Genomic DNA, 24,039 nt, shown 5'->3' on the forward strand with positions numbered 1-24,039 from the left:
GCGCCTTTATAAACCAACCCTAAACAGTGTCCAATCTCTGACTAGTGCCCGTATTCATAGTCAGACCTTATACTTAAGGTTTCCTTAAATTTACCTTTAGATGCTCAGTAGCTAATGAAATAATTCGTGCATCTGAAGATAAATTTAAGGAAGCCTTAAATATAAGGCCTGACTATGAATACAGGCCTTGAGGATCTCTATCCTGTCAATCCTTAAAAGTTGGTACGACTGACGCGCGACCGTTTTAGATAGAACAACTGACCAACCGCTTTTCCAACCGCTTTTGTTGAGCGTTTTATTAATTTTGATTGCCCTTCGGAGGTTTATTCTTTTATTGTTTGATCTGGCGAAGCAAGCGATACCGTGGCACGAGCAAAGACCTTATGACAGCTGGCAACCAAGATCGGCCATCGCGGAAGTGTCAAATTTGAAATGTAGCGGATGACAAGCTGTGAACTTGTAGCTGACAAATATTTAGTTTTGCACTCTTCATGCACGTCGATCCGCGGATTCCGTCAGGATGAGCGCGACGCAGGATGAGGACGAGCATAGAAAACGCTCGCTGGAGGCCGGCAGAGAAATGGTAAATGTTTCTTCTGTTCATTATCCATATCACCTCTAGTGTATACTCTTACTACTTGCTTAACAATTAGAGCAGAGCCTTATTTGTTTATATTATTATTTTTGCGTTCCGTGCATTGCTCGTCTGTTTTTATCACTTTAATTTTGGTGAGACATTGGTGCTTTCCAGCAAGAGACATTTTGGTGTGACATAGTGATCATGTCATCTTTGTTTAACATTGGCAAACAACAAGGATATAATGATTCATTGTTTTATACTGTGTCATCTGTGTCTCTTGCTGGAAAGCACCCATTATAGATAGTTCTCTTTTGCACTAGGAACGCTTTGTCTTCGGTTACTATCACTGATCAGTTGCTTGAGATGTATCTTGATTGTTATAGTTGGAAAAGTATAAAGTGAAACGATCGAGTAAAGACAAGAGCGGAAACATGGAGTATGTGGAACAATCCGATGACGAGTCATTGCATAATGAGAAGTCCATGATGCATAAGGAATCTGGCGTAAAAAAAAAATAACACATGTCTGAATGTTTATTTGATTTGCAGCGTTTCTGCATAAATTGCTTTATGTTTGTTCTCTATTAGATAACTGAAGCCATATCCTCAAGGGATATAACATACAGCAGTGTTAGTATAAGCGAGGGAGAGGCAGATGCTGATTTGGAAGGACTGGCGGGACGAGTCGCAGAATTGGAGGAATTATTGCAGGGAAAAGAAGCTATAGTTGGGACTTTAAATGCAGAGATTGATCATTTACGAGCAGAGACATCGTCTCCAAACTCATCGCAGAGCCGTGGCAGCAGTATACATGGGAGGGATATTATATCTTTGTATCACATAAAAGTATGTTGCATCTCTTTGTTCATAAACATAAATTTATGTTAATTCATAGAACGTACACTTATCGCTTATTTTATATATTTTTTATATTTTAAAATATATTAAATTTTTTTCTCACCTTTTGATTTTGATAATAACAGTAGTTACAATGTTAGTCTAGATAGCATATAATTTTATTGTTAAATTTTTTTAATATTTTATATAGCTTACATTTTATTTTTATTTGTAAATATTGTTATAAGATAATTGACATTAAATAATGTGTTTTTCATAAAATAGTTGCAAGAGTTTGAAAAGGCAGTAAATCAACGTGACAATCTAATAGAACATTTAACGTCATCTTTGGAACAAGCATTATCTGCAAGAGACACTGCAACGGCACAGCTTAATGCTTTGAATTCCATGCAGTTGAACAATCCTATGATAGACAACATGAATTTGCAACAAAAAGTAAGCGACACGCTTCTTACATTTTGTAGTTATTAATAACCTTGCTATAAATGTCCAATATTGTCCCGAATGTTTTAGATTAAAGCTTTGGAAATAACGATGAGCGATCAGGAAGGAATAATTCGTCGATTAAATGCGCATTTGACGGATATTCGTAAACACGTACAGACATTGGAGATGGAGAGAGAAACACAAAACGCAGAAATCAATGATTACAAAGTACAGATAAATAATCTAAATGAACAAATTCGCCTTAGTGCCGCAGAGAAGAATCTGAATATCGACGAGACGTTGGAGCAACAAAAACAGTATGAGGCACGAGTTGATAAAATCAAACAGGATATGCAGCATATCTTGAATAAATTTACCACAGTGACAAATACTAATGCAATACGCCATCAGCAAGAGTTAAAAGTAAGTATTTCATGAGGATTTTTTTCTATAATTAACTAATCTATAAATTTTTAGTTTATGAATATTTTTAGCGAATTTTAAAAATGATACGTAATATCTATACGTAGTAATATCTATAGGTAGTGAAAAATAGTCATAGCTAAGTTGTTTATAGCAATTAAAAAAAAGATTTGCTATATTGATTTTTTATTCATAGGAATTAACTTTGAAAAACGAGGCTGAAATTACGAATACAAAAATCAAGCACGAAGAGTGCATGAAAATATTGAAGAACGAAAACAAAATGTTCGCCGATCGTTTAAATAAGGAATTACCGGATTTAGAGAGCAGACACGCCAAGGAATTGTCCGTCTTTCAAACGCAGTTATCTCACTACAAGAAAACTGTCGAGGCGCTAAAACTCGAATTGGTAAATCATGCAGAGTCGCAGAAGATTGCTCAATCAGAAGTTCACCTGTACAAAGTGAAACTTGACGAATTAAAATTTGAAGCAGAAAACGAACGGCGTATGCAAAATCTGCATTTTCAGAAAGAGAAGGAGTTGTTGAATGAGCAGATCAAATTGCACAAAATTCAACTGGAGGAAATGACGTCGAAGCACATCGCTTCGATGAGTATCTTAGAGTCTAAGGAGAGTATTGAACGATCATTGGAGCAAGCTTTGTCGAATGCTGCTACATTAAAACAGGAGAACGATACGCTGAAATTTAAGCTGGACGATTTATCATGCAGATATTCCACGGCACAATCGATTATCGAAAACAGTCAAGTGCACGATAGGACTCTGAGCGGTAGACTATACATTGGAGATTTGGAGAAGTCTTTATCTCGATTGGATGCTACAAGTGTAAGCACAGTCAGTGAATTAGGAGAAACCATGTATAAGACTTTCGACGAGGAAGTTGTTCAGCATCAGCTGATAAAGCGAAAGCTCGAGGAGAAGATGGAGATAGAACAGCTATTAGTCGAGAAAGTTTGTGTTCTTGAGACAGATTTGGCCAAAGCGAACAATAAATTGGAAGAAGCCGATATCGCAAAGAAAACATACGAGAAGCAACTCAAGGATATGAAAAATACGTGTGACAAATTTCAACAGGAAGTCATTTCGTTGAGAGAATTCAGTCATGCAACATCTAGTGATGCTTCCATTCAGAATTCTTCGAAAAGTATTCTGGTGAATATCGAGAGCGATTCAGCTCGGCGAATAGAAGAGCAACAACGGGAAATAGAGAGCTTGAAGCTACTAATGGAGGAGAAAGAGGCAGAGAATGCGAGATATAGGAAAGATTTGGCTGAAATGACGGAAAGAACACAGCAGATAGAAATGCAGTGCCAGCAATTGACGAATGGCTTAGCTCATGCGTGGACACAGTGCGCCGAATTTGAAGAAAGATTGAATCAGACTTTGGGGTTGAGCGATAGCAGTAAAATGAATATCTCCTTGAATAGCACGATTTCGTCCAAGCACTTGAAAGAAAATCAGAACTTGGATGATAGTATATTAAATCAAAATACAGCAAGCCAGAAGAAACTTTTGGAATCGAATATTGCCGACACATTAATAGATGCAAAAAACAATTATCTGAAGAACAATGAAAACTTATATGAAGAGTTACAACAAATTTTAGAGAACAAGCCGAATTTGGACGAAGTTAAATTAAAATTATCTCATTATTATGCACTGTGTGAGAAAATAGTCATCGTTAAGGCGCAATCCTCGAGGGAGAATGTCACTTTGCCACAGAATAGCGAAGACTCGTTGCAAAAGTCTTTGGAAAATTTGTGGACAGAGAAGGAAAAGCTAAGCCAGGAAATCGAGGAGATGATGAATCGACGTAAAGCAGAACTGGAATATGTTAAAGCGGATTCTGCCAAAGAAATCAGTAGACTGCGTTCGTTGCTGCAGAATTTCAAGGCAAGTCATTTTTATTTTCATTCGATCTAGAACAATATTTGTGTCTGTATTCTTAACTACGTTGGGCAGAACTATGTTATATATATGTTTTAAATAATAAATAATATTTAATATAATGAATAATATAAATTTATTAATAATAAATATATAATTAATAAATATATAATAAATTTATATTTTCTATTCTTTAAGGATGGTAATGCAAGTCTAAATGATCTGAAGACTGAGCTCGAAGCACGCCATGCCAAAGAGATGGAAGAACTAAGGACATACTTCGAGCTGAAATGCTTGCAAATGGAAAAACAGTATTCTGAGGAAGTCTTTAGTCAACAGTCGAAACGAATTTCCGACGATAGCGAAACCGAGGAGCTGACAGACGATTTGTATTTTGGTGGTGCCGGAGATTGTTTGAACGTGTCAAACTCCCGAGCAGCAACACCTAGTGCCATCGAGGAATCTCTGAGAAGCAAGATTCTGGATGCTGAAAACCAAGCACGTCTTGAGACGGAATATGAGGGTAGCATCCAAGCGTTGCAAAAGGAATTAGAACTCAAAATGAATGAAATTCAGAATGTCAAGGCTGATTATGAGAAAACGCTCGAAGAACAGAAAGAATTATATGAGTGTCAAATTCGCGATATCGAGGCAAAATTGGAGCATGCATTGATTGTACCTACTGTGCACCAGGTGAGGAAAAATTATCTGTTTATAGTGACTCTGTCTTATACTGATTTGTCAACAACAGCAATTCTTGTCTTTAATGTGTGTTGAAAATTCCTGTATGAAGTTGTAAACGCATGGTGTGATTAGAATGTATTAATTATCACTACTATATTTCTCATCTTAATGCTGTCTTCATGATTTTCTGTGATCAGTAATGTTTGTGATCTCATACATTTATTGTAATTAATACATTTTTCGTTATTGTGCAACAATAATAAAATAGATTAATTGTGTTCCGTTTCGACAATTTATATTGAAATGTAAATTTATTTGTGACTAACGTATTGCCGTGTGACTTCCTGTTTGCATGTAGTATTGTCAGACAGAATTGGAAGTATTGGAAAATGGTGAATTGTCGAATCTGCGTGATGCATATAATCATCAATTAGAAGAGCAGATTGCGTTAGCTAGACAAGACATTGTCAACGCTCTTCAAGAACAATTTCAGGTAGATGGATTATGTGTAAAAACTGGGTTCAGAATGAAATAACAGCATAGATTAAATCTAATTAAATGATTCGGTCATTTTCTTGAATGATAATTTTTGAATGTTACTCTAAAAATTGTGGCTAATGTATTTGTGGCACCTTATTAGGCACTATTAGAAGATATTTATTGTAAAATCTGTTAAAATTGTGTAGGTACTATTATCGGTGGAAACAGACAAAGAAGATAATTGGCCAGCCGAATTATTAGAACTGAGAGATAAATTCACATCCAACGCTAAACAAGAAATCCAGGAGTTGAAAAAAGTACATGCCACTGAATTAGTTCGTTTGAAGGATGAACAAAGTTGCATTGTAACACGAATGTTTGAGCAACATCAAAAGGAAATTACTAGTCTTAAAACGAATACTGATGACAAGCAAGAAATTAGTCGTGTCGGAACTTTAGAAAATATCATGGAAGAAAGGTAATTGATAAGTATTGAAATATTATTTTATGATTTAGCAGATAAACAATTTAATCGTTAAAAAAAAATTTTAAATTGAAATATTTAATATTTAAATTAATTTAACATATACATTTAAAAGACATTTAGAGTTTTTTCCTGTTATATAATATGATTACTCATATAATATGTATTAACTATGTAATCATTGCTTGAGTATGTTACATCTTATTTTTATCAGGGACAATCTGTGGAAGGCATGTGTAACTCTTAAGAATCTAATTGGAGAATTAGTTAACTATTTCTCTGTTTGTGAAGAAGAAGTTAATAATACTCTGATCAATGAAGTTTTAAAAAGACAATTGTCAGAGTCCGCTTTTACCGATGAAGAGAATTTAAATAAGAGTAACAACACCGTTTTATCTGAAACGCCGCATAAGGATCCATCAAATCAACGAATTAAGAAAGTCCATTTTGCTCCGCAATCCACAAAAATAGCTTCCATCATTAACAGCGACAACAAAATGTTGCAGAGTTTAGTTGATGAAGACACAGACGAAATATTAAAAAAAGAGCTGAAAGCTTGTTTAAGACGCTTGAAGTCTGATAGCACACAAGTCCTCAATCTGTCGATGTCTGAGGGTGAGAATAAGATCGCATTGTCGTCAAATGATGATCTCTTAGCAAGCAAAATTAATGAAATTAATGAAGAGCTCTCCTTGAAACTGAATCATGCTGAGGCTTTGATCATAAATTACCAAGAAGAAGTAGAACAATTAAAAGTACATATTTTGGAACTTCAGCGAAAGTTGATTAGCGTGGAAAGCAAAAAAGAAATCATCACGGAAGGATATGGCGAAAGCGATCTTTCTAGGGGCGATATTGTGTTGCAAGATTTTTCGCAAATACAAGAAAAAGGTAAATTTTTATCTTATTTTTATGTAATTTTTATATAATTTAGATGAATATATATACATATATATTAAAAATGAATAACCTCGTTTATATTTACACTTTTTAATTTCAAATTGATCATATTATCATTTCAAATTAAAAGTTTGAACTTGAATATATAGATTGCATTAGTTATTCTATCCTAAATATTTTTAACATTTTTTATTCTTTATATTTTTCCTATATGATTGACTTTTTTTTTTAAATTGAAATTACAGCTAGACATGTATTATCTAATGGTGGTGGCGACATATCTTATTTGCTGCAATTAATAGAAGAGCTATGTAGGCAAAATGATAAACTAATAGATGACGCTAGGAAAGAGAGGGAAGATTTACAACAACAGGTAAAATCGTTTATTTATTATTTTCATTGAAAGTGCATTGTTGCATGATTTCTAATTATTCGATCTTGGTATGACAGTACGGTGATGAACATTGCGGTGTATTGAAAACTTGTCTTTGTAATTCATTAAGTCTACACACTTCTGTATATCTATGAGCTTCGTGTTTACAATATGTATATGTTTTTTACCGTATATCAACAATTAACACGATCATTTTTTATTTGTATAGCACATTATTTTACACAATGTAATTGTAGTACAGTTTGTTGATATTATTCATATATGTCTATTATTTTGATATTTTAATATTTCTTTTGATAAGTAGTACCAAAATTAGAAAAAATTATTATGTTGTACTATGTACAGAGTACATTTTTAAGAAAGCGAAATATTTAGATTCTTTTATCTCCGAAAATCTTTACATACTTTATCTGTTGAAATCATAGGCTTTTAAATCTTTATATGTGCTATTTTAAACTTTAATTTTTATTGAAATTTTTGTTTTCTTCATCCTTATTATTCCATGATTCTTAAATACAGAAATTCTTAGCTTTATTGAGCTTTATTAATTAGATTTTGAACTTTCTAGCAATTTAAAGATATATTCACTTAATTTAATATTCACTCTTTTCTTTATACATCCCGTATAAAATAATGATTAGTATTCCCCAGTAATTATAAAGCAGCCAGAAATTAGAACATTGTGCACATATGGCAGTTTAAATCTATCAAAAAATATTCATTAGTAAAACATTATTTAATTAATCAATAAGAGGCATCTTCCAAATCAAAAGTGCAGAGCTCTGTGATGCAGGTTTTAAAAGATTGATTGGCGTTCTATTGTCTTGCCAGCAGGTACCTTTAGAACCTACTCCTACCCCATACATTCACAGGGTTTGCTGCAAAAAGGTAAATTATAGAATTACTAATATTACTGTAATAATGCTGTCCGTAAGTTACTTGTAGATCGAAACTAAATTAATATTTATAATATTTCGTTGCAATTAAGAAGAATACAAGCTTTATTGAGAAGAATAATACAAGCTTTCATTGAAATGTCATTTATCTCATTTCTAATATTTGTCTATAGCAATAATTGCACATATGTTTATCATATAGTTACTAAAAAGTATATACAATTTAATAATTACTATATTTGTTAATATATATTGCATGTTGTTGCAAGATATAATAATTGCTTTGCATGCTATATTATAGACGTCTTAATGTGTCACTATATCTGAATATGTCTTCTGTTATAGATTTTTCTTATTACGTTGCTTATTTTACTGTAATCAAAATTTGTTGAAGTATAATTTTTATTGATCCTCTAATTTTGTAGTTATATATTTGAAAATTAAATTAGTATTCAAATATATTTGGTTTTTATATAAACCAAATATATTTAAAAAATATGTTTAAAAAATAGCAATTTTCTATTTTTTATGTTTTTGATGTCTTAATTTTCAGTATCAAGTAATTTTTTACATTAATAATTATATTTATATTTTAATATTGGAATAATCATTTTTTTCTTTGTTTTATTTTCAATACCTCTTTGCCCGAAAGATTATTCGGTAACATAGTTTTATAGTTTAGCTTATTTTCCTTTGTACTATTTTATTTTACTATGAATGGGGGAGGACATGGAATTAACTGAATGATTAAAGTATTATTAAAGTATTTCACCCAGAGAAAAGTTTCTTTGATCAAAGAAACGTTTCTTTGCTATACGGTTAAAGAAAAAATTTCTTTGATTTGAAAATTATTTTTTTTAATGAAATCAATTTTTTTATTTGATTTAAAAAAAGGTGATGTTTCTATCTCTATCTCTGTCTCTTAAAATATTTGAAGCATTGATTTAATTAATTTCCTAAATCTTAATACAATTTTTTTATATATAAATCTTAATTCTGAAAAATTTTAAAAGAATGATTATCATCTTTTTTTCTTACATATAGATATATAACTGACTATTACATGAAAATGACTTAAATAATACAGCAAATAAACTATTCTACTTTAAGTTAATTACTTTTATCACATGCGCGTTGTGCGTGGGATACGATAATTTCCTCTAACTAGAACTATACGCATTTGTTTAGATTGAGGCAGCGGACAAGCAGTTACGAGCAACTCGTCGGTTTCTGGATGAACAAGCGAGCGAGCGCGAAATGGAACGAGATGAAGCTGCGAAACAAATTCGCTTTTTGCAAGAACAGCTCAAGGAACGCGAGCGCGACAAAGAAAGAGATATGCGTATTACTTCCGAGGTAAAAACTTTCATTGTGCTTACTTTTTTTTTTCAAACGTGACAAAAATATTTTTTGTTGAGTATAAACACGATATGCTTTTCATAATCACCCGCTGTGATTAGCTTTAGGGTTTATTGTTCCTCAATTAATCCTTAATTAATGCCAATTAATGGACAATATTTATATATACTAAATATTGTAAAATATTGTCTTTAATATATCAAAACTTTTTTGCAGTATAATTATTCTCAAAAAAATAAACAGACATTGTTTTGATTTTTTTAAATTTAGAAATGTTAATACAGTATAAATCCAAAGAAAATATCATGCAATAATTTAACTTATGGCTAACTAAGGATTAATTTATTTAATACAAACTTTCTTAATTCGCTGTAGTAATTACTGCACTAACCAGGAAATTTCAACTGGTATAACGACTGCCATTTCCAAGATTTAACTAGGTTTCTGTGGTTTATTTAATATTTAAAAACTTAACATAAACTTAAAACTGCTGGAAAAAGATTGCATTTTGATCTTTGAAAAATGGATTGCATAATTTATCCAATATTAGAATATATTAGAAAATAGATAAAATCCTGTAGTACCATAAATATGAATTCTATATTTCTAAATTCTATATTCCTAAAATACGTATTTCGTAAAACATGCATTTTGACCAGCAGGTTCCTTAATCTAAAGATAATTGTTTTGAAAATAGTATAATATAGAACGTAAGTTTAACTACCAATTGAAAGGGCTATCGGAAATTAAAATTGTATCGCCAGCAATTAGTATCACTCATCACGACTAATTGTATTAACACAAGTTTTTTTCTGCACTCTGGTTTTGGTTTTCTGTTTGTCGCACAAAGCAGTCTGAGCTATCATCTGAAAGAACAGACATCCCTGAGCTTCAAACGACTGACATCAATGCAGCTGTGAGTGTTGTATTTACTTTGATTTTTTAACTTTTTCTACGTCTTTTCATCGTCATACAGTGGCTAAGAAAAGTACCCGTATTTGCCAAAATATTTGAGTAATGAGTTATGTAACAATTTACCTATTTATCTACATTTACAACGTAACTACCAAAATGCATTTAAATACTTTACAAATTTTTTGAACGGTCTTGAAGTAAAGTGTTTAAATGTGTCGTAATAAAAAAAAAGTTCAGACTACTTATAGATAGAATTATATATCATATTTATTTATCATCTTTCTTGAGTAATTTTTATTTTTTAGTAACATAATTATTTTTATTAATTAGATAATTATATAATTATTTTTGTTTCTTATCCACTGTACATTAGCTTAAAATAAGTATAAAGTAGATATAATACATACCGTATCTGCCCATGCTTTACATGTTGGGTCATGCTTGACTGGAAATATAGGTGACATCCTGTAAAACCGATGCGTTGATAACTCGCATATATATATATATGTATGTGTGATTTACGATCTAGGTGGAGGCTCTCGAATCTCAAATGAGAGAGATGTCGTCATTAATGTCCGACACCGAGGCGAAGAAGTCGGAAAAGGAGAGTGAATTGAGGGCTGCAGTGGACAAAATATGGGTTTTACGAGACATCATTGCTGACTTGGAGCAGCAGTTACAAGCCAAGATTGAAAGAGAAGAGTCCTTGCAAATGCAAATTAATCAATTGGAAACGGTGATAACCGCGCAAACGAAGAATCAACAAGAACTAGTTCAAGAGCTGGATGCTATTAAATCTGGTAGTGAGAACAGGCATCTGAACGAACAAATTAATCATTTGCAAGTAAGTAAAGTGAGCAAATGCATAAACAATATATATAGAAGGAAAATGGTTACGAGAAAGCTCTTTGTATTTTTAGGAGGAATTGAATAAACACAAGTTAAGTTCAGAACACTTCAACGTTAATTCGTCTGTCTTGAAGCAAATGAAAACAGAATTGCATGAGATGCAAAATCAGTTAGACAAGAGAATTCGAGAGATGGAATCTGCGCACATGTGTGGTTCCAATTTAAGTTTGAGCCAGCCGAGCGAAGACGTATCGATCAGAGAGCAAATCGATGCGACGAGATGTTTAACACCGGATGATCCGTCCTTGCCGCCGATGCTACCACTGGATCAAGTACTCAAGCTGAAAGATAAAATGCTAAAGCACGCACGTGCGGAGGAAGTAGCGTTCAAGAGGATCAAGGATCTGGAGATGCAATTGACAACGATGAAAAATCAGAATGAGGAATTATTAACAGAACAAGAGATCTTGCACCAGACCGCATCCGAGCAATTGTTCCAAATTGAAACAATGCGTGGTCGCTTGGAGCAGCACAAACAGAGCGCACCTTTCGCTCAGAAGCAAGCGACGTCTCGTTTAGAGTTGCAATTACACGAAGCTACCACGAAATATCATTCCCTGGAACAGATCATTACTAATAAAGAGATAGAATTGAAAGAGCTGAAAGCCCAACTTGAAAGGACTAATCAGATGTTGGCAGAGAAGGAAGCAGAAATGGAAAATTTTGTTCAATCGGAAAATGGCGCACTGCAAAAAATCGAGCGGCTAAAAGATCAATTAAAGCTCGTTCAAGAGGAAAAAAAAATGCTACAAATAAAACTTGGAACGCAGGAGCATACTCAATTAGAATTGCCGCAGTTAATTGATACCATATTGGCTGATAAGAACGAGGAGATCGATCATTTAAAGGAGCAACTCTCTAAAAGGGAGAAACAATTGAATGTCTATTCATCACTCGCTTTGGACGATGTGCAGCTGCGGGAACTAACAAAGCAAGCGGAGGCCAAGAACAGCGCGCGAACGTTGAGCGACATTCTCTCCATTCATTCGGAATGTGAAGAATTCCCTGAAGCTACTCGAGCACCTAATATGACATTTACAACATCGCACAATATCTCTAGTTTCAAAGTTCCTACGTCCTCGTCGAAGAATACGTTACGGATGAACAGTTTCAACACTTTAGAAACACCTTTGCTCGATGTGGATAAGATAGACGCGCAAGTACCACCGTTAGATTTGCATTCCAATACACATAGTTACAGCAACGGAAATGTTGGTCACTCGGGAATGGAATTGCATCGTTCCGGAGAGGAGTCAAAATTATCATCTCCCAAAAACAATGATATCAGTGAGGACTCTCAGCGAGCCGAGGAATTACTCAATGAGAAAGTGAAGGAAATCGAAAATTTATCAAATCAACTGCAAGTTCTGCAACAAGAACTAGATTTAAAATCTGATTTTTTGAACAAGTACGAAATGGAATTGGTCACCTTGCAGAAACAGTATCAAAACTTGCAAGATGAGTTCAAGGAAACTGTCGAAAATTTGGTGCGGGATAAAAATTTCTATAGAGGACAATATGAGCTGGCCCAGGCGTCGGAAAGTAAAATAAAGAAAGATCTGGAGGAAGTAGAAAACATTCTGAAACTGAAGTCGGAGGAGCTCGAAGATCAAAAAGATAGAATGCAGGTGAATGAAAGGATCATTACAGAATTAAATGCAGAGAACACAAAATTGAAGAGAGAAATCGAAGATAGAGAGAAGGATCAGATGAAAAGAAACAACTCTTTGCAGGATATGACACAAGAATTGCAAAGATTCAAGGAACTTGTCCTGGATAAAGATATCGCATTGGAGACTCTTCAGACGCGCAATATTGAGATCGATAACGAGAACAAGCAACTATACGAATTTAAGACAAAGGTTCACGCGCGCGAGCGAGAAATCGCCGAGTTGCAGGACGAGATCCTACGATTGACGGATGGTTTGAATAATCGGGATCAGGTAATCCGCAAGTTGGAAGAGATGGCAAGACGAATGAGTGACGTTCAGTCGGGAACTTCCTCGCCATCATCTTCTAGCAACAAGGACCAAGAGATCCATCATTTGCAGGAGTTCCTGAAGGAAAAAGACAAGGTAATCAGGCAGATGAGCGATGATAGTAAGAGTCTGCATCGAGCACTGGAGACTATTCAAAACAAAATGAAGGAATCGGGTAATATTGTAGAATTGAGAAGGAAATTGAAGGAAGAACGCAGGCTGAATGAGGAATTGAGGGATATGGTGCAGAGCTTGCAAAAGGAATTGGAGCTGAAGGATGCTTCTGTGCGACGTTCACAGGACGATAGTGATATCGAAGATATGGTCCAGCGAGAACTGAATCTTTCCGCACGATTGGATAAACAAATTATGCAGGTAATTAAGGACGACGAGGTTGTGGATGGAGTAGTAACGGAGGATTATCATCAAAGAAATAATATAGTACGCAAGGACAACGAGTTATTGAAGAAACTAAAAGATGACTTAGAAGTCGAACGAGATATAATGAGACATCAGATCGCTGAGTACGAGGATCGTATTCTGCAACTGAAGGCGGATTTGACGGAAGAGACGAAGAAGGCGGTTAAGCTGAATAAGGAACTTCTTTCAGAAAGAGACGTGGTGAAGTTCTTGAGGATGGAGATAGAGGAACATCGTCGGATGGCGGAAGTAGGGCGAATACAGGACACTGAGTTGATCGAATTCCTGCAAACAAAGTTGAAAGCCTCTCTGGATAACGAGGAGAAGCTTCGTAATGATCTAGCGTCGATGAGACAACAGCAGATTAATTTGGATTCACAATTGACGTCCATGAGAAAATCGATAGAAATTGAAAACATCAGTAGAAGCTTGTCAAATTTTGCTGCAACCACGCAAAATGAATCGGAGAAGTATGTGCTAATTTTTAGTTTCAATTTTTTATTACTTGTGTAGTGTACTTATATTTATCTACCCATAATCTTTTCACTCTGTTGATATTTCCCGATAGAATTTAATTATATTTTAGCAAAACAAGATAACTATATATTCCAAAAACAATATTTTGTTTCCTAATATTTTTTTCTGTATTTAAGAACGAGCGAAAATCTTGAAGAAAGTCGAAAGCACAATGCGCAACTAAGGGAGAATATAAAGAAACTAGAGAATGAGATGAGTAAGTACGAGAAACAGTTAGAGATCGCAACGGAGGAACAAGAAAGACTAATCAGCAGTCTGGCATTAACCAATGGACTGAAAGAAATCCTAGAGGCAGATCTGCGAAGAACTGCAGAGGAGTTGAAAGCACGAGAAGAACACTGTAATTATTTGCAAGAGCAGGTGAAGATGTTGACTGAAAATATGAAGCAAGATCAACGAGATGCTGAACTGGATGAGATCAAAGAATTGCGCAGAGAGATCAACAACGCTCGAGAAATCAGAATAGAGCTGGAGACTGATATAAATCGTGCGAGGCAAGAATTAAAGGAATCCTCAAGTCAAGAGCAGAAGCTTATGCGCATAGTAGATTCCTTGAAAGAGCGAGAGACGGACCTCTGTATGAGACTAGCAATTTCAAAAGAAAGAGAGAGGAAATTCAAAGATTTAATTGAAAATGCCAAAGATGTCCCCACGAATTTTATGCAGAAAATTAAGGAATTAAGCGAGACAGTTGAGAAATATGCTATTGAGAACAGTAATCTCGAGGATAAAATCGGCAGAATGAGGACAGATAGGGAACTATCGATGCAACGTATAAAGTTGCTCGAGGGGCAGCTGAAAAAACTGAAAAATACACAGGCTTCGAACCAGCAGACAATTCCTATCGAAAGGGTATAACATTTCATTTAATTATTTCAATCTAATTAATCTAAAATTGAAGTAATTCAATTTTCGTATCTTAGAATTAAAAGAAGTTGTTAATAATGATTTAATTTTTATATTTTTTTATAATAATTTGTATGTGTTGAGATTTAATAATTAATTATAATTGAATTTAACTATAATTAGGCTGTAAAGTAAATAGAACAATGTGTGAATTTTGCATTCCAGTTACAAAACTTCTATGGCAAATATTTACGAGTGGAAAGTAGACGGAAAGCGTTGGCTTATCAGAAGAAGTACCTATTATGTATTGTCGGCAGCTATCAGTATTGCGAGGAAAACACGTTATGCGTGCTTGCGCAATTGACTCAAGATCAACGCTCTTACGCGCGATTGTCTCACAACAGGAAGGTGCGTTTCAGGATCGCCGTGTTTGCTATAATCAGTATACATAGGATGAAGTGGTTGATTCAACGCTGGCGAACGGGGAAACGCGTGGGTGCTAATGCTATCATGGGTAGTGTCGATCAATTGATTGATTTGCCGCCTGTCCGGAAAACACCATCAAATCATTCTCCACCCGTGAGAGAAAGGGCGACAAAGTAAGTAAAACGATTATCAAATAGCATTTTTATAAAATCGATGAAGGAAAGATTTGATTATATATGTCACAAATCTTTAATAAGTATATGAAGAGGATAAGCTCTTAAAGATATTATCCAGTAAGAAAACACATTTCTAATTTAGCAATATTATCATTTGGTGGATTATCCAGTTTTTTACTGAAAAAAATATTTTGCTGATCAAACACAATTAATTGGCTCAATCAGTTAATTAATGAATATCATAAGATTTTTCTATTTGTTAATACGATTGCATGTTAATTATTTCGATTGTTTGGTGAAATTTGAAATGTACTTTTTGCGTTTGATTTTACAATGTTATTATATATTAGATACAATATATATTGGATTGTATATTTCAGTGGAGGTAGCAGTTTTATGCTTGGGCAGTATTACCAAGAAGTAAGAAATTTCCAAGAGACACTTGGCGCAGTTATGGCAGAGTCTGGTACTAGTCATATTATCTCAGAATAACATTATATGTATATTTTTAGAATTTGTAGAAATTTAGCTGTACAGTGTTAATTATGAATAATTGTTTAATCAAATAATTGTTCATCAAATAATATATCATACAGTTCGCGTTTTTTAAAATGACTCCGAATTCTTTTAGATTTTTGAAGTAATGCTTGATACGTGATTAATTTTGGATTCTTGAATATGTAAATTTAGATATCTTAAAATCTTAATCAAATGATCAAGAGTTTAAGTACCGTTTCTATATCAAATTATAAAATTTTGGAACATTTCATTCTCTTATTCAGATGCTGCGCTTGATATATTAGCATTTTTTAAAATCAGATTTTTACAATATAAAATTGTTCAACTCTACTTTATCATTTATTATATTTTTCATTTTTTATAAACGCGTTCTGTATTTTATGACTAAATTGCAATCGTCAAAAATCGATTTGCATGGGATTTCTATTTTCGTTCGACTGTACGATTTACATCCGTCCTAATCCGTTAAACAATCAATGGAGAGAATGTAAATTTCGTCAGCTCGACCGGAAATAATTGAAACTGGGCATTTATATGGACTCTGTAATAGACTGGCGGTTTTTATATATTTTTAACTCATTATCGTTTTGCGAAACTTGATTGATGCTATCTATCTCTTTTGATCTTGATGACGCAATTTCGAAGTGTCACCTGTGTATTGCGAGAAATATGAATAATGAGACGTTATTAATAAGCAAGAAGGATGTGTGCATGTAAAGTAGGTTTTAGCGTTGTAAGACACGAGAGGCTTTTATCGAACGTTAGCAAAGTAAAAGCAATTTCTGCGGAATCACATAATCGGCTTTAAGCCAGACTTTGCTTTTATTTACGACATACTGTTTTGTGTAAGTTATCTAAGATATATTGTAGGTAGTATAAATATGTGAACCTGCGTGCCTTGTACGCCGTAAAACGCGTTTATTATTTATTTACCAATGGGATTATAATAAGCTTTTTTATATATCTCAAGTTGCATGTCGTTTTCCTGATGCCTGTAATAAAGAATCAATTTTTTTAATATATCAAACTCTTGTTAAATATGAAAACCGATGTGAAGCAGGATGATGCTGTCATTCGGAATGAAGACATTTGTCAAAGATTCCATTTAAAGTACGATTTCATTTGTTATTTTCGTTTTGTCATAATTATCTACTGTACGCTTATTAATAGTCGGGGAAAGAATATGAGATTGTGTTTTTAGTATATATATATATATTTCTAAAGCACTATATATATATTTACATATATACAATAGTGTATGATAAAATATATATAATAATCGACTAATCGGTTCTCATCAGCGCTATCGTTTCTCTAAATTTATCTAGATACGTCAGTTAAAAGTTTTATATATATATGTATATATATCTATGAAGATAAGGCTTGCTCCTTGCTAAAATGGTAACTTATATTCCCTTTTTTTTTTCGTTTTTCTTAAATTTTATTATAATTTTTGATAATTTTAAATTTCGTTAACTGTGCGTCGATATAACGAGATGTAAAAAAATTTGAAATACAGCTTGTCCCGAATGTCAAATGAACAATCTTATATATCTGATTAGTCGCAATAGAATCAAAATACTTTCTCAAGTGGGAAAATAGCATTTACGCGGTTAAAGCGATTTACGCCGCGCAAGAGAAATTTGTTAGGAAAATTGAAAGATTAGATCTCCGCAGATGTATTTCGAACGTTAGTATTAATAATTACTTTCACATCGGCTTAGTTATCTATAATGCATAGAGTGCAAGTTGGAAACTTGTTCGAGAACCGCTTGATATATCTATCTGTCATACGAGAAGTAAGTAAATTAAAAAGAATTGGTAACAATTCATCCTTATGAAGTCAAAACTTCTCATCTCTATAATGAGAGAACTGGCTTTACGTGTTAAAACGCTTCTCTGCTTTTTGTCACTTCCGCATCTATTTTTATTCCGGGACGAAGCCATTTGCCATTTTTAAGAGAATATCATGATATCCCTTATCTAAAGTTAGACTGTGTTAAAGCGATTTTTTTCTCATCATATTTACTGTTTACGAATATAGTGGTTAAACCATTATATTCAGGATAAAAAGAGATAAAAGAGAATCTAAAAAAGTGCTACAGTCTTGAAGTTCTAATTTCAAGGATAAGATATTTACTATCACCGAAAATGAGTCTGTCTCTCTCGTTCCTTCACCTATTTTCCTATCGGATCGATCTTGCTTCACGAACTAGAGTATACCTATTAATTCTAGCGAATCTTATGACTCGAACATGCGTCTTTAAAGTTCGTCGCGTTGAACGGCACGAAGTAATCGTCGTGCAATTGCCTAACGATGGTCTCTATCGGGCACAGCTTGACGCGCTTCTTGCCCATAAATTCCCCGTCGTCGCTGACGTAGGTGTTTGCGTTCCTACAGAACGGGACCTTCGGTGTGAGGTCCCGGCCGTTGGCGACGATGCGGAAGTAGAAATCGCTGGCGAGGCGATTGTCGTTCCGTGGATTGATCTTGTAGACCTCGATGACGAGCCGCGAGGCGTAATGGGTCGCCACGTCGGAGACTATACCAAGAGCGGTGGCGAGGTATTCTAAAGTCTTGTCGTGGCCGGAATAGAGGACGATCTTGGGCCTGGCCTCAGAGATGATGCGTAGCAAGAAGGTGACGATGCCGCGCAACATCCCATAGGCCTTCAGCAGCCCGTACTTGTTGCGGCTGCTGCTCTTGGCGATCTGCTTCGACTCCCAATCCGTATAGGCGAACAATCCGGTAACGTGATCGCTTTTCACGCACGTTCGTTGGGTGTCGAGGTCCGCGCACGGCAGCGAGGAGCCGTGACACACGTACGTTAACAGGGCATCCCTCAGCGTGTTCGGATCGCACGTCTGCGCTTGATCCGGAAGCTCGAACACGGCGCTCGCCGCCTGCTTGATTAGCTCCCCGACGGCCGGATGGGATTTCAGATGGTTGGAGGTCTCCTGGGGAAAGTAAAAGTAACGTATCTGCAGAGATCCGCATGATCCTCAACGTTTTCGTGAATGCTCCCCCCGGAGCTCTCCGCGAATACTTTATTAAGATCCAACTGAATTATTCGTTTGATACCAATAACTAGAGGAAAACGCGAGCTAACATCTCGATAAAATATTCAATAATAGAATTAAATAGGCTTTGGAGATTCAGAAAAAGTTTTCGTCGATTTTAATTATACTCGTCAAAACTACATTCAGGTGGAGCTTAAATGTAAGCTTGAATCTTCTTTATAATTAATTGTCTAATTGAAAATTCTGAACTTTTCCACAAGAATTTAATGAGAAAATTAATTATTGAAACGGTAGAACGAATTATGAGCTCTCTCGAAATTTTAGGAAAGATTCATACTCTCTTATGCATTAAACATGCGATATATTTTCACGTGTCACGTGGGATACAGATAGCGAACGGAAGTTACGAGCAAGATTATTTTTGTAGAAAACATTATTATCGCGTGTAAGTATTTTATTTAGACAACTCGCACTGAGAAATCAACGTTTGCCAACCTAGAATGACCTAGATAATTTTATTGGATTTCCTGAGAAAGCAAGGAGAAGAGCGATGTTGATGCAGATTATTTAACATGTTTCTGAGAAAACTAAAATGAGATCTTAGATCATTAAAACTTCCTCGGGAAAAGACGGGAATAGCACAAACGTAAATTTATCGAATCTCTCCTGGAAAAGTGGAAAGATGACAAAAGTCCGTTTTACGTACATCTTTAAAAAAATGAAACGAAATTGCGCAAGAAATTCGACATGGGTTTTAATTATTTCGCACAAAAATTACTCGAATTTAAAAGACGATATTTAATAATTGTATTCTTTAAACGAACGTACTAATCGCATAAATTTGTAAACAATTGCAAAGGTTGTTGTATCGCTTGTCAAATTTCACAGGAAACATGATTCATCTCTTGATCTTGCGAATATATGCAGGAAGTCTACGAAATGAACGATTCTTCCTAGAATTTCGCGATCCGTATATATACTTTACCTTCAAGTGCTGTTTCAGAAACTTCTCGGCGGCAGGACAGGCGCACTCATTGCTGCAGAACGCATAGCTCTGGCTCTCCTGTAGGCTGATCCTCGCCAGACTCTGGAAGCCGTCGTTCTCGAAGAGTGCGTACAGTAACGCGACCGCGCTCTGCACGGTCCTGCGATAGGAAGTGCTGTAAACGATAACATCCTTGCCGAAGGAGGTGCCATTGCCGAGATTGAGCCGGTGGTAGTACGCGTTCCTCAGTGCGATTCCGGTCTTCAACAGCTGCAGAATACCGAGGGTGGTGAGCTGGCCGATCCTGCAGTCGCGTGTGTTCGCCGGCAACACGGGGAGGCCGTGGAACGGACCCAGGAACTGGGCCCAGGCAGCCCGAGAGTAGCTCGACGCGTTCTGCACGAAGCTCACGTAGTTCTCATAGATGGTCTCGAGCTCGGTCACAGTGCCGAGTTCACCCCCGCAATTGATGCTGCTTATGTTCCGTATGTGCGTCAGAGGACCCCGATCGCCGTGACGGATGAAGATCAGGATGCCGCTCAGCGTCAAATTGCCATCGAGCTTCCCTGTTAGAAAGTAAGGAAGTAAGGTGCGATATTTTACGTACGATATTTTATGTGCGTTATACACGCAATCTCATATAATAAGATAATTTTGAAACTCTTGTGCTCTATGCGCGTACACTTACGCAAGAAGAAAGTGATTTATACCGATTTCTAGCTCGAGTGAGATCAAGCGGGATTATTGACTTTGTGCCATTTACTATTTATTGCGATTATGCACGAAGAGCTTTGACGATCGACTTCTTTGATACTTGAGTAACGTTTAATATAATTGATGAGGAATTATTGATTTATGATACGAAAATGTTGGTCATCGTGACTAGAATATTCCATTTTCGGTTACTTTTATTCAAAGTGTTATATTATATTACTTTTTATTTAAAAATATATGGATAATTGGATGAAGGTACCTTCGGTGTCTGCAGCTATCTCGTGCGGCAGATTGCAGAAACGAAAGATCTTCTTCGTTTTTGCATCCGATTTTAAATTCCTTGGGAATTCCCGTAGCGACAAATCATTGTTCGGGACTCTCGTTTGCACCGAGGTTTTCTCATCTACGCCGATATATTTATACATACCTGCACAATAAAAGAGAAATTGTCTATAATCGATAGCTTTTAAATCGATTGAATTCATATTATTTTATTTATATTATTATTACGATCTATAAGATATTTTGATTTCATCTGAAAATACATATTGAAATAATTAAACTTGAACCTGTAATTGACACCTTTCATCGACGATAAAATCTTATTTAAAATAATTTCTCATGTTATCATTACGATTTATATCACCAGGAACTGGTTTGAAAAAGAACAACATTCTCTTAGCATTTTTGTTTTATAATTTCTTCCTGTTTAATGCACTTTGATTATTAATATCAATATTATTAAACTTGGATCTAATTGGCAGCTTCTAAATCGACGGCAAAATCTTACTTCACTTATATTATTATTATTATTTATTTCGTTATAGACGCCAGTTTTAAAAAGGACAACATTTTCCTGGCGTTTTTATTTTTTAATAATAAAAGTGTTGAGAAGGTCTACGAAAAAAAAAAAAATCATAAGAAAACAATATTTAAATTAAAAATATAATTAATAAGAACTAAACAATAATACAAACGGCGTTTCGAGCCCGAGTCATTCTCAATGTTAAAACTACAAAGTGATAAGTTTTTATTTTTATTTGAATACAATATAATTTCTTTCCCTCTAATGCAGATTTGGTTTGATTTAATTTTACAGTACATATTAATATTAAAATATATGACGAAACTGCATTAGAGAAAACGTTAGCTCCGTTCTCGATTTATATTTCGGTGAAAAATATAACGTCAACAGAAAAGTTCGAATAGATTACGATGAGTTTGTTTTCTTTCCTGGTGGTCGGTTTAGCATAGCAGTGTGTCAACGACTATGATTGACACTTCCCTTATACTTCACGACAAAAAGAAAGTAAAATAATCGTCACCTTGATAGCATCTGATAACATCCAGCTATATCATCCATTATTGAAAAACTAAAGTGTCTATTATTACAGTTCTATTATTAAAGCCGAAGTGATAACGCGAGTGGAGAAGCGTCAAAGTAACTGCGCGACAGATTCACACTCACATATGCATATCCTATATTTAAAAATAAAACTATCGAAGATCGAAAGATTTAAGCACCTCAGAGAGAATTCGACGAACGTAAAATTCGAGAAACAAATGTATAAGATACGAATGTATAAGAAATTTTCTCTTCCTGTTTTCGAAACGCGATCAATCTTGACGCGAGTTTGCGAGTTTCTTTTTGCGATATAAGACGCAACGCGAAGTCTCGTTTGTATCGTCGCGGACAGATATATATATATATATATATGCGAATCATCACGCGCGTCCTACCGCAGTGTCGAGATCGGAGAACAATGCGATTCGAAATTACGCCGATTTTTACGGCAGGATCGATCTCTACATTTAGCGGGACCATTTAGCGGGACCATTTCCGCATATCGGCGCGGGATAGCACGATGTTTGCGTTTACCAGCGACCAGCAGGAAGATCCACACGCTTAGAATCACGTAGCAATAGAACGCCCTGTGCTGGTAGGAGAGCCGGACCATTTCCGCGAGCATCCCTCAGCGGTTTTTGGCCCCAAGGGACCGATTCGCAGGCCAGCGAGCGGTAACGGCGTTCCGACGTCACGACGACGACGACGATAACGTGGAGCGGCGCGAGGACGAGAACGCGACTTTATTTCCGTCCCGCACGAAGGGGCCGATCGAGGCTGCATCTTCAGACGCCCGTCGACCGCACTTTCCACATATTCGTCGATGGTCCTGCGACGAGAGATTGCGCTCGACCGGACAATCGGCGACGACGATAACAACGACGTGGACAACAAGAAGAATCGCTGACCTCCCTGCGGCGCGTACGCCCGAGATAGAACTGCCGGTCCTGACATGGCGATAACAGGGGTAGATTTGCGAGAGGGTGGTTGTTCCAGGCGCAGGCGCCAACCCGCCGATTACCCTCCACCCTGAGGAGCCGAGCAGAGTTCTCCACGACGGGCTGGTCGGTCTACAGGGTGGCTCACCCGCGACGTTTATCGACCTTCCCTTATCCGGCGCGGTTATCGAATGCGGGGTTCCACGGCCGCAGCCGGTCGGTTATACGCTCTCCGTCGAGAATAGGAGAGTTTTCGTCTTGTCGCGTCGTATAATATTAAAAATAGGTTCCCCGGATATAATAATGAGCTTTCTCTGACAATTACCATCCGACCTGAGAGACGCGAGAGATGTCAAGATGACTGACGGATTATTCCTGCACCTGACCGACTTTTACAGCTAAACACAATCCAAATATTTCTCACACAGATATCTCTTGTATGTCTATTTTAACGCGTGTTTATTTTTTCCGCAACGCTGAAGTTGTCGCGTAATCATATTTGATGCTAAAATAATTCTTTTGACAGTCGTGTGTTTATTTTAATTTATTTTTTCTTCAGTACTGTAATTATACATGTAATTATAAGGCAATTTTAATGCTGAAAATATTTTTGACGACTATATTTTGCGAACATTTTTTATTTCTTCTTTTTTGCCATTTTTAATATGGGAGTTTCAGAACACCGATGATTAAAAAATTCAAAGCATCGTCAATATACAAAAGCAAAATAAATCAAGGAAAAATAAAATCACTTCAACGAGATAATGAATCCAGTTTCTATAAAATGATAAGCTGCCCGTAGCAGATGCTTGTCGAACCTTTGTTATTTCATTAAAAGGATTATTCCGTATTAATTTCAACAACGTATAGACATAGACCCGCCTAGTTTCCTTTGCATACGCAATAGCGAGCTAAAA

General features: G+C 35.5%; 2 protein-coding genes across 7 annotated transcripts; one reads left to right on the forward strand and one right to left on the reverse strand.

Moving 5' to 3' along the window:
* Nucleotides 1-308: 308 nt before the first annotated feature.
* Nucleotides 309-16,130, forward strand: LOC108725604 (A-kinase anchor protein 9). Of its 6 annotated transcripts, none has more exons than XM_018452728.1 (19): nt 309-583; nt 964-1,083; nt 1,168-1,425; nt 1,702-1,872; nt 1,951-2,286; nt 2,483-4,201; nt 4,394-4,888; nt 5,238-5,372; nt 5,566-5,837; nt 6,058-6,734; nt 6,989-7,116; nt 7,969-8,025; nt 9,222-9,389; nt 10,243-10,308; nt 10,837-11,151; nt 11,228-14,085; nt 14,269-15,004; nt 15,224-15,597; nt 15,981-16,130. In XM_018452728.1, exons 1-19 carry the CDS (start codon nt 521-523, stop codon nt 16,090-16,092), a joined length of 9,060 nt encoding a protein of 3,019 aa, XP_018308230.1. In that variant the 5' UTR covers nt 309-520; the 3' UTR covers nt 16,093-16,130. The 6 variants fall into 6 exon arrangements, with proteins under 6 accessions (XP_018308230.1, XP_018308231.1, XP_018308233.1 ...); XM_018452729.1 differs by having other exon boundaries at nt 10,246-10,308; XM_018452731.1 differs by lacking the exon at nt 10,243-10,308.
* Nucleotides 16,131-18,133: 2,003 nt separating this feature from the next.
* On the reverse strand, nt 18,134-23,131 carry LOC108725484 (2-phosphoxylose phosphatase 1). The gene is made up of 4 exons (XM_018452521.1): nt 22,719-23,131; nt 21,099-21,266; nt 20,126-20,691; nt 18,134-19,077 (listed from the first exon to the last, which is right to left on the reverse strand). The coding sequence occupies exons 1-4, from the start codon at nt 22,807-22,809 to the stop codon at nt 18,352-18,354; spliced, it is 1,551 nt and encodes a 516-aa protein (XP_018308023.1). The 5' UTR covers nt 22,810-23,131; the 3' UTR covers nt 18,134-18,351.
* Between the last annotated feature and the right edge of the window lie 908 nt (nt 23,132-24,039).

Source organism: Mycetomoellerius zeteki, unplaced genomic scaffold, assembly GCF_001594055.1.
Source record: "Mycetomoellerius zeteki isolate Tzet28-1 unplaced genomic scaffold, Tzet1.0 scaffold35, whole genome shotgun sequence".
Lineage (NCBI taxonomy): Eukaryota > Metazoa > Arthropoda > Insecta > Hymenoptera > Formicidae > Mycetomoellerius > Mycetomoellerius zeteki.